General features: G+C 48.7%; 1 protein-coding gene across 1 annotated transcript in view; it reads right to left on the reverse strand.

The window, feature by feature from the left end:
* The window catches only part of egflam (EGF-like, fibronectin type III and laminin G domains), a 260,696-nt gene that overhangs the window by 220,531 nt on the left and 27,393 nt on the right, over nt 1-12,772 (reverse strand). Inside the window, exons 2-5 of the mRNA XM_072517542.1 lie at nt 11,728-11,834; nt 10,384-10,470; nt 8,315-8,341; nt 140-257 (exon numbers count right to left, since the gene is read on the reverse strand). Of these exons, the coding sequence (XP_072373643.1) occupies nt 140-257; nt 8,315-8,341; nt 10,384-10,470; nt 11,728-11,834 (339 nt within the window). The remainder of the gene's footprint in view (nt 1-139; nt 258-8,314; nt 8,342-10,383; nt 10,471-11,727; nt 11,835-12,772) is intronic.

Here is a 12,772-nt window from a genome sequence, read left to right on the forward strand (position 1 = left end):
CAAGACAAAGAAGGATTGGAGGTGGTTCGTGGGATGCAACGTGTAGCTGAGCTGATATTATGAGGGCAAGGGAGATATGTCAATATCAGTCGTTACTTGGCTCGTTCCTGCACAGTTAATTCTATGTTTCAGTTCCTACCTTGAGAGACGGTTGTCACTTCGTTTGGAGGGCTTGGCCTCCCAAACCCTGCCATGCCTCGAGCTTTCACTGACACGCGGTACCTGGTGCCCGGCTTCAGAGCACTGACAACCAACTCCTGGGGAGAGAAATGGAACAGACTCAACACAGCATTCAGATATCACACACTGAAATACACCTGGGTATCAATCACCGAAATACACCAGGGTGTCACACACCGAAATATACCCGGGTATCACGTATCAAAATACACCCGGGTATCACACACCGAAATACACCCGGGTATCACACACTGAAATACACGCGGGTATCACACACTGAAATACACCCGGGTATCACACACTGAAATACACCCGGGTATCACACACTGAAATACACCCGGGTATCACGCACCGAAATACCCCCGGGTATCACACACTGAAATACACCCGGGTATCACACACTGAAATACACCCGGGTATCACGCACTGAAATACACCCGGGTATCACACACTGAAATACACCCGGGTATCACACACTGAAATACACCCGGGTATCACACACTGAAATACACCCGGGTATCACACACTGAAATACACCCGGGTATCACACACCAAAATACACTTGGGTATCACGCACCAAAATACACCCGGGTATCACACACCAAAATACACCCGGGTATCATGCACTGAAATACACCCAGGTATCACACACTGAAATACACCCGGGTACCACACACTGAAATACACCCGGGTATCACACACTGAAATACACCCGGGTATCACACACTGAAATACACCCGGGTATCACACACCGAAATACACGTGGGTATAACACATCGAAATACACCCGGGTATCACACACCGAAATACACCCGGGTATCACACACCGAAATACACCCGGGTATCACACACCAAAATACACCCAGGTATCACACACGAAAATACACCAGGGTATCACACTCCGAAATACACCCGGCTATCACGCATAGAAATACACCCGGGTATCACGCACCAAAATACACCCTGGTATCACGCACCGAAATGCACCCGGGTATCACGCACCGAAATACACCCGGGTATCACGCACCGAAATACACCCGGGTATCACGCACCGAAATACACCCGGGTATCACACACTGAAATACACCCGGGTATCACACACCGAAATACACGTGGGTATAACACACCGAAATACACCCGGGTATCACACACCGAAATACACCCGGGTATCACACACCGAAATACACCAGGGTATCACACACTGAAATACACCCGGGTATCACACACTGAAATACGCCCGGGTATCACACACCGAAATACACCCGGGTATCACACTCCGAAATACACCCGGCTATCACGCATAGAAATACACCCGGGTATCACCCACCAAAATACACCCTGGTATCACGCACCGAAATGCACCCGGGTATCATGCACCGAAATACACCCGGGTATCATGCACCGAAATACACCCGGGTATCACGCACCAAAATACACCCTGGTATCATGCAACGAAATACACCCGGGTATCACACACCGAAATACACCCGGGTATCACACACCGAAATACACCCGGGTATCACACACCACAATATACCCGGGTATCACACTCCGAAATACACCCGGCTATCACGCATAGAAATACACCCGGGTATCACGCACCAAAATACACCCTGGTATCACGCACCGAAATGCACCCGGGTATCATGCACCGAAATACACCCGGGTATCACGCACCAAAATACACCCTGGTATCACGCACCGAAATACACCCGGGTATCACACACCGAAACACACCCGGGATTCATACACCGAAATACACCCGGGTATCACACACTGAAATACACGCGGGTATCACACACTGAAATACACCCGGGTATCACACACTGAAATACACCCGGGTATCACACACTGAAATACACCCGGGTATCACACACTGAAATACACCCGGGTATCACACACCAAAATACACTTGGGTATCACGCACCAAAATACACCCGGGTATCACACACCAAAATACACCCGGGTATCATGCATTGAAATACACCCAGGTATCACACACTGAAATACACCCGGGTACCACACACTGAAATACACCCGGGTATCACACACTGAAATACACCCGGGTATCACACACCGAAATACACGTGGGTATAACACACCGAAATACACCCGGGTATCACACACCGAAATACACCCGGGTATCACACACCGAAATACACCCGGGTATCACACACCAAAATACACCAGGGTATCACACTCCGAAATACACCCTGCTATCACGCATAGAAATACACCCGGGTATCACGCACCAAAATACACCCTGGTATCACGCACCGAAATGCACCCGGGTATCACGCACCGAAATACACCCGGGTATCACGCACCGAAATACACCCGGGTATCACGCACCGAAATACACCCGGGTATCACACACTGAAATACACCCGGGTATCACACACCGAAATACACGTGGGTATAACACACCGAAATACACCCGGGTATCACACACCGAAATACACCCGGGTATCACACACCGAAATACACCAGGGTATCACACACTGAAATACACCCGGGTATCACACACTGAAATACGCCCGGGTATCACACATCGAAATACACCCGGGTATCACACTCCGAAATACACCCGGCTATCACGCATAGAAATACACCCGGGTATCACGCGCCAAAATACACCCTGGTATCACGCACCGAAATGCACCCGGGTATCATGCACCGAAATACACCCGGGTATCACGCACCGAAATTCACCCAGGTATCACACACCGAAATTCACCCAGGTATCACACACCGAAATACACCCTGGTATCACACACTGAAATACACCCGGGTATCACACACCGAAATACACCCGGGTATCACACACCGAAATACACCCGGGTATCACGCACCGAAATGCACCCGGGTATCATGCACCGAAATGCACCCGGGTATCACGCACCAAAATACACCCTGGTATCACGCACTGAAACACACCCGGGTATCACGCACCGAAATACACCCGGGTATCACGCACCAAAATACACCCTGGTATCACGCACTGAAATACACCCGGGTATCACACACCGAAATACACCCGGGTATCACGCACCGAAATACACCCGGGTATCATGCACCGAAATACACCCGGGTATCACACACTGAAATACACCCGGGTATCACACACCGAAATACACGTGGGTATAACACACCGAAATACACCCGGGTATCACACACCGAAATACACCCGGGTATCACACACCGAAATACACCAGGGTATCACACACTGAAATACGCCCGGGTATCACACATCGAAATACACCGGGGTATCACACTCCGAAATACACCCGGCTATCACGCATAGAAATACACCCGGGTATCACGCGCCAAAATACACCCTGGTATCACGCACCGAAATGCACCCGGGTATCATGCACCGAAATACACCCGGGTATCACGCACCGAAATTCACCCAGGTATCACACACCGAAATTCACCCAGGTATCACACACCGAAATACACCCTGGTATCACGCACCGAAATGCACCCGGGTATCATGCACCGAAATACACCCGGGTATCACGCACCGAAATTCACCCAGGTATCACCCACCGAAATTCACCCAGGTATCACACACCGAAATACACCCTGGTATCACGCACCGAAATGCACCCGGGTATCATGCACCGAAATACACCCGGGTATCACGCACCAAAATACACCCTGGTATCACGCACTGAAATACACCCGGGTATCACGCACCGAAATACACCCGGCTGTCACACACCGAAATACACACGGGTATCACGCACCGAAATACACCAGGGTATCACACACTGAAATACACCCGGGTATCACACACTGAAATACACCCTGGTATCACGCACTGAAATTCACCCAGGTATCACACACCGAAATTCACCCAGGTATCACACACCAAAATACACCCTGGTATCACGCACCGAAATTCACCCAGGTATCACACACCGAAATTCACCCAGGTATCACGCACCGAAATGCACCCGGGTATCATGCACCGAAATACACCCGGGTATCACGCACCAAAATACACCCTGGTATCACGCACTGAAATACACCCGGGTATCACACACCGAAATACACCCGGGTATCACACACCGAAATACACCCGGGTATCACACACCAAAATATACCCGGGTATCACACTCCGAAATACACCCGGCTATCACGCATAGAAATACACCCGGGTATCACGCACCAAAATACACCTGGCATCACGCACCGAAATGCACCCGGGTATCATGCACCGAAATACACCCGGGTATCACGCACCAAAATACACCCTGGTATCACGCACCGAAATACACCCGGGTATCACACACCGAAATACACCCGGGTATCACACACCGAAATACACCCGGGAATCACACACCAAAATATACCCGGGTATCACACTCCGAAATACACCCGGGTATCACACACCGAAATACACCAGGGTATCACACACCGAAATACACCCGGGTATCACACACCGAAATACACCCGGGTATCACACACCGAAATACACCCGGGTATCACACACCAAAATACACCCGGATATCACACACCGAAATACACCCGGGTATCACACACTGAAATACACCCGGGTATCACACACCGAAATACACCCGGGTATCACACACCGAAGTACGCCCGGGTAACACACACCGAAATACACCCGGCTGTAACACACTGAAATACACCCAGTATCACACACTGAAATACACCTGGGTATCACGCACCGAAATAAACCCGGCTGTCACACACCAAAATACGCCCGGGTATCACGCACCGAAATACGCCCGGGTATCACGCCCAAAATACACCCGGTTATCAAGCACCGAAATACACCCGGGTATCACGCACCGAAATACACCCAGGTATCACACACTGAAATACACCCGGGTATCACGTATCGAAATACACCCGGGTATCACGTATCGAAATACACCCGGGTATCACACACCGAAGTACACCCGGGTATCACACACTGAAATACACCCGGGTATCACGTATCGAAATACACCTGAGTATCATGTATCGAAATACACCCGGGTATCACACACCGAAATACACCCGGGTATCACACACCGAAATACACCCTGGTATCACACACTGAAATACAGCCGGGTATCACGCACCGAAATACACCAGGGTATCACATACCAAAATACACCCGCGTATCATACACCAAAATACACTCGGGTATCACACACTGAAATACACCCGGGTATCACACACTGAAATACACCCGGGTATCACGCACCAAAATACGCCCGGGTATCACGCACCAAAATACACCCGGGTATCACACACCGAAATACACCCGGGTATCACACACCGAAATACACCCGGGTATTGCACACCGAAATACACCCGGGTATCACACACTGAAATACACCCGGGTATCACACACCGAAATATACCCGGGTATCACACACAGAAATACATCCGGGTATCACACACCGAAATACACCCGGGTATCACACACTGAAATACACCAGGGTATCACACACTGAAATACACCCGGGTATCACACACCGAAATACACCCGGGTATCACACACTGAAATACACCCGGGTATCACAGACCAAAATACACCCGGGTATCACACACTGTAATACACCAGGGTATCACACACCAAAATACACCCGGGTATCACACACTGAAATACACCCGGGTATCACACACCAAAATACACCCAGGTATCACACACTGAAATACACCCGGGTATCACACACCAAAATACACCCGGGTATCACGCACCGAAATACACCCGGGTATCACGCACCGAAATACACCCGGGTATCACGCACCGATATACACCCGGGTATCACACACCGAAATACACCCGTGTATCACACACCAAAATATACCCGGGTATCACACACTGAAATACACCCGGGTATCACACACCGAAATATACCCGGGTATCACGCACTGAAATACACCCGGGCATCACGCACCGAAATACACCCGGGTATCACACACCGAAATACACCCGGGTATCACACACCGAAATACACCCGGGTATCACACACTGAAATACACCCGGGTATCACACACCAAAATACACCCGGGTATCACGCACTGAAATACACCCGGGTATCACGCACCGAAATACCCCCGGGTATCACTGAAATACACCCGGTATCACGCACCGAAATACACCCAGGTATCACGCACCGAAATACACCCAGGTATCACACACTGAAATACACCCGGGTATCATGCACTGAAATACACCCGGGTATCGCGCACCGAAATACACCTGGGTATCACGCACCGAAATTCACCCAGGTATCACACACTGAAATACACCCAGGTATCACACACTGAAATACACCCGGGTATCACACACCGAAATACACCCGGGTGTCACGCACTGAAATACACCCGGGTATCATGCACCGAAATACACCCGGTATCACGCACCGAAATACACCCGGGTATCACACACTGAAATACACTTGGGTATCATGCTCCGAAATACACCCGGGTATCACGCAGTGAAATACACCCGGGTATCACACACCGAAATACACCCGGGTATCACGCAGTGAAATACACCCGGGTATCACACACCGAAATACACCCGGGTATCACGCAGTGAAATACACCCGGGTATCACACACCGAAATACACCCGGGTATCACGCTCCGAAATACACCCGGGTATCACGCAGTGAAATACACCCGGGTATCACACACCGAAATACAACCGGGTATCACACACCGAAATACAACTGGGTATCAGGCACCAAAATACGCCCGGGTATCACACACTGAAATACACCCGGGTATCACACACCGAAATACACCCGGGTATCACACACTGAAATACACCCGGGTATCACACACCAAAATATACCCGGCTGTCACACACCGAAATACGCCCGGGTATCACACATTGAAATACACCCGGGTTTCACACACTGAAATATACCCGGTCTATCAGGATGTCTTGAAAACATCATGTTAACAAAGAACTGTAAGTGAGTTATTTAACAAAGCTAATTCATTTACTCGACTGAATTATAAATCCAAACAGTCAACAAGGAATAAGTTATTTTATAAAACTATACGATATCTCTTACAACAGAACTCAATGCTGTGCAACTAATCCATCTCACGCCTAACCACCTTCTCCCAGACTCCTAGGGGTCACATGATATTTCTACGACGGCTGCTTAGCTCCACCTGGTGGTGAGAAATATTATTACCTTATTGTTAGCCCTGTGTATTCCTTGCAATACACATATTTTTACAATTGTTTGAGTATCTGCCAAGTTATTAATGAAGTGTCCCATCGGCAAAATAGACGTTTTCAAAGCTGAGCCAAAGCAAATTGTTCACCAGGATTAAAGGATCTAATTTCAGGAATAAAACAACAACAACACCCTGCTTCTTTATAGCAACTCTTCTGAGGTAAAATGTCCCAAAGTATTTAACAGGAAGGCAATCAGCCAAAGTTAGACACAGCCCAACAAAGAGAGGGAGGTACAGAGTTTTCAGGAGTGAATTTTGGAATCCAGGCAACTGAAGGGATGGCCTTCGATGGTGCAGCAATTAAAATTGGTGATTACGTGGGCACGGATATCTCGGAGTGTTACGGGGCGAGAGATCGGGAGAGTAGGCCCAAGGAAGGAGGAGAATTTCGAACTCAAGGCACTGCAGGACTGGAAGCCAGTGTAGGCCATGGAGCAGAGAGCCTCTTGCTGAACTGGATTTGGTAAGAACTTGGACACAGGCAGCAAAGTTTGGGGGCAGCTGTAGTTCACGGAGAATGGAAATTGGGAACCCAGGCAGGAGAGCAGTGGGGCTGCCCAGCCCAGGGCGACGAACGAATATTCTCATCAGAACTAAAATTCAGTCGATAGGGTCAAACATTGGGTGGAATATTATGGTCCTGTTGTGGCGGGGGCAATGGGGGGGTGGGGGGGGGCTGCAATATATGTATAATTCTACCCGTTATTTAACTAACTGGGGCTGGTTTAGCACAGTGGGCTAAACAGCTGGCTTGTAATGCAGAACAAGACCAGCAGCGCGGGCTCAATTCCCGTACCGGCCTGCCCGAACAGGCGCCGGAATGTGGCGACTAGGGGCTTTTCACAGTAACTTCATTGAAGCCTCCTTGTGACAATAAGCCATTATTATTATTATTCCAGTATACTTACATACGTTTGTGAACCTTTTATCGGATCCTGCAAAACAGAGATAAAAATTATCATCGTCGGCATTAATCAATCTCTCAGCTTCCTACAGAACTGGTGTTGTGGAGGTTCAGCTGCAGGTCGCCATGGACTGGAGAGACCCTGTAGGGTCTCTGCTTTCTCTCCCGACCCCATCATTACATCCAGTCCATTGACCCACAGCACAGAGCTCCAGGGAGGAAAGGTTTGGGGGCGGGAAATGCAAAGGAATGGAAGTTATTTTCCGGTCTTCTCTAATCAGACCCCGTGTGGCGTGATTGCGCCCTGGCAGAATACATTACAGCTGGAGGGGAGGCAGTGCAGATTCACCAGGACGGAGTTAAATGATGGGGAAAGGTTTCACAGACTGTGCTGGAATCGCTCAAATACAGAAGATAACAGAGTTGGTCCAATTGACACGTTGAAGGCGAGTGAAGGAATTGATAGGGTTAGATTCTCTAACCAACATAAAACCCAGTGAGGTACAAGGCCGTTAGGGTAATTGAAATGGAACACCATAGCAAAGTTCCGGGCAGGAACATAGGGCAGAAGGACCTGTAAATATCCGTCACCAGTCCGCCCAACCGCTCCCTGATGTTACAAGTGGCGGGAGAGGCTTCCCGTGGTCCACCCATGGCTCCGTTTGAAGCCTAAAAGTGGGTAGTTGATGCCCAATTATGGGCCCCTATCCCACCTCTTCTCCAGTGTAATGGAAGAGGCCTGCACCCAAGGTGTAGTCCAGCAGGTCCGTTCCTGCGGGCTGTTGGGCGGTGAAAGGGATGGCGCCTGGCTCACAGCAGAGAGGTATCAAACCCAGGCCCCCCTCCCACAGTTTTGTCTCCCCGTATCGACCCTTCCACCCGCCCTGTTCAACAAGCCCCCCATGAACCAGCTAAGTGGAGTGCCAGGCCTGAGTGTAAAATACAAGTGTGAAGAGAGTCTGTTTGCCCTGATCAGCACTGTCAGCATCACAATTATTTCTTTTTATTTTTTTCTCTGAATGTGGGCTTTGCTGGTTCGGCCAGCATTTATTTACCCATCCCTAATTGACCCTTGAGAAGGTGGGGGTGAGCTATCTTCTTGAACTGCTGCAGTCCACATGGTGCAGGTACACCCACTGTGCAGTTAGAGAGGGAGTTCCAGGATTTTGACCCAGCGACAGTGAAGGAACGGCCGATATATTTCCAAGTCAGGGTGGTGAGTGACTTGGAGGGGGAATGTTCCCAGGTATATGCTGCTTTGGTCCCTCTAGGTTGAAGCATGTAGGAGGATGTTGGCACTTATAGCAAAAGGAATTGAGTGTAAAGGTGAGGAGGTGTTGCAACTGTACAAGGCATTGGTGCGACCGCACCTGGAGTATTGTGCACAGTTTTGGTCCCCTTATTTGAGGAGGGATGTTGTGGGATTGGAGGCAGTTCAGAGGAAGTTCACCGGATTGATTCCAGGGATGTGGGGTTTGAGGAGAGATGGAACAATTCAGGCCCATACTCTCTTGAGTTTAGAAGAACGAGGGGAGATCGAATCGAGGTATACAAGATACTAAAGTCGACGTGGATAAAGTAGACGTGGAGCTGATGTTTCCTCATGTAGGGAATTCTAAAACAAGAGGTAGCAAATTTAAAACAGATTTGAGGCAAAACTACTTCTTCCAAAGGGCTGTGAATCTGTGGAATTCGCTACCACAGAGTGCGGTGCATGCTGGGACAGTGAGGAAATTTAAGGAGGAGTTAGACAGATTTTTAATTGGTAATGGGTTGAAGGGTTATGGAGAACGGGCAGGACGGTGGAGTTGAGGCCAGGATGAGATCAGCCATGATCGAATGGTGGAGCAGACTCGATGGGCCGAATGGCCTAATTCTGCTCCTGTACCTTATGAATTTATGAAGGGATCACAGGATTGGACAGTTGAGTCGAAGGAGCTATTTACATGGACAACTTTTGACAATTAATAACTAATTCCAAAGGATAATAAATTTGTGTTGCTTATTTTCTTTCTTTGGACCAACCATTATTGATAAATAAATCTAACAATCCCCACAATGCCAGATACTAACCGTGCTGCGGTGGTCCTGGCTAAGCTGTACATCCTGAGCTATCTTGGGCAGGACAGGTCTGTTATTCTTCATCTCTGCGTACAGTACCTGGTCAATAGGAATCACAGACACAGTATCGCAGGAGAGTAAATCAGTCAGTTTGATTTCAATTATTCCTCATGAAAATGTCCACTCGCAGTTTCCAGGACATCTCTTTCCGTCACTTCAATCGAGTCAGCAGACTATAAATTCCCAACCTTCCGTCACTCAGGACAATGTTTCTGAAACTGTTCTCCTTCACCCGGCAGACAGGATACTGACCAGACGATTCCACTTCTCCACTGGGGACCAGGCAAAGGTCCCAAACACCAACTCAAATCCACCCAGTTTCAGGACTGAGTCTCAAAGACCCCTCAATGTCCACCCAGTTTCAGGACAATGTCCCAAAGACCCTCCAATGTTCTCCCAATTTCATGACAATGTCCGAAAGACCTTCCACTATCCACTCAGTTTCAGGACAATGTCCCAAAGACCCTCCAATGTCCACCCAGTTTCAGGACAATGTCCGAAAGACCCTCCAATGTCCACCCAGTTTCAGGACAATGTCCGAAAGACCCTCCAATGTCCACCCAGTTTCAGGACAATGTCCCAAAGACCCTCCAATGTTCTCCCAATTTCATGACAATGTCCGAAAGACCTTCCACTATCCACTCAGTTTCAGGACAATGTCCCAAAGACCCTCCAATGACCACTCAGTTTCAGGACAATGTCCCAAAGACCCTCCAATGTCCACCCACTTTCAGGACAATCTCCCAAAGACCCTCCAATGTCCACCCAATTTCAGAACAATGTCTGAAAGACCCTCCAATGACCACTCAGTTTCAGGACAATGTCCCAAAGACCCTCCAATGTCCACCCAGTTTCAGGACAATGTCCCAAAGACCCTCCAATGTCCACCCAGTTTCAGGACAATGTCCCAAAGACCCTCCAATGTCCACCCAGTTTCAGGACAATGTCCCAAAGACACCGCAATGTCCACCCAGTTTCAGGACAATGTCCCAAAGACCCTCCAATGTCCACCCAGTTTCAGGACAGTGTCTGAAAGACACCCCAATGTCCACCCAGTTTCAGGACAGTGTCCCAAAGACCCTCCAATGTCCACCCACTTTCAGGACAATGTCCAAAAGACTCCCCATGTCCACTCAGGGACCACGATCAATGACTAGGGGCCATTTCAATAATGTTGGAATCCCTCCTTCGCCAGTTCAGCAGAATAGCAATAATGGAATGCCATTAAATATTGAGGTTGCTTCTTATTCTACTGGACCTGAACCTTACTTGATGTAGAAAAGCTATTTTGTTTACCGTGTAACTGGTGATACCACTGTGCCGCCGCGGTGGCCTCCATCGCATTCTGAAGGCTGTACAGTTCAGCGTTTCCAACTGCAGGTCCTGTGGGGGGCTCGGCCGATCTGGTTCAGAGAAAACATTTGGTGAGAATAATTCTCCGAGGTATCAATCTCACAACCCTTCTTCTATTCCAGTGTGGCCACATGCAACCACCAGACCCCTTCGTTCAAACATCAAAGGTTTATTTATTTAAAACATATTTCAATTGCTGCCAGCGGCCATCATTCTTTCCAAGTGAAATGCTTCCCAAGTTGAAAAAGGGTCTAAGGATAAGCCCAGTAATGACAGACCAGTCGGATTAACTTCAGTGGTGGGGAACGTCTCGAAACAGGACAGAATTATCAGTCACATGGACAATTGTGGTTCAATTAAGGAGAGCCAGCATGGATTTCAAAAGGGAAAAATCGTGTATAACTAACGATGGAGTTTTTCCAGGAGGTAACAGCGAGGGTCGATGAGGGCAATGCTGCTGATGTGGTGTACGTGGACTTTCAGAAGGCATTCGATATAGTGCCACACAACAGACTTGTGAGAAACTTTGCAACTCACGGGTTACAAGGGACAGTAGCAATGTGCAGGAAAAAATGGGCTGAATGACAGGAAGTAGCAACAGCGAATAATGGTTAAGAATCAAAAATGGAAAAAAAACTGGGAAAACTCAGCAGGTCTGGCAGCACCTGTGCAGAGGGAGATTAAAGTTACCATTTCAAGTCTGTATCGCTCTTCCTCAATGAATATTTTCTGGGCTGGAGGGAGGTTTGTAACTGAGTTCCCCAGGGGCCCATGCTTCATCTGATATATATTAATGAGCTGGACCTTGGTGTACGGTACACAATTTCAGACTTTGTGGGTGATACGAAACTTGGAGGTATTGTGAACTTTGAAGACAGTGTAGAAATTTAAAAGCACGCAGATGAGTTGGTGGAATGGGCAGACGGATGGCAGCTGAAATTCAAATGGGGAAAAGTGTGAAGTGATGCATTTTGGTAGGGAGAACATG

This window comes from Scyliorhinus torazame, chromosome 9 (genome assembly GCF_047496885.1).
Source record: "Scyliorhinus torazame isolate Kashiwa2021f chromosome 9, sScyTor2.1, whole genome shotgun sequence".
Classification (NCBI taxonomy): domain Eukaryota; kingdom Metazoa; phylum Chordata; class Chondrichthyes; order Carcharhiniformes; family Scyliorhinidae; genus Scyliorhinus; species Scyliorhinus torazame.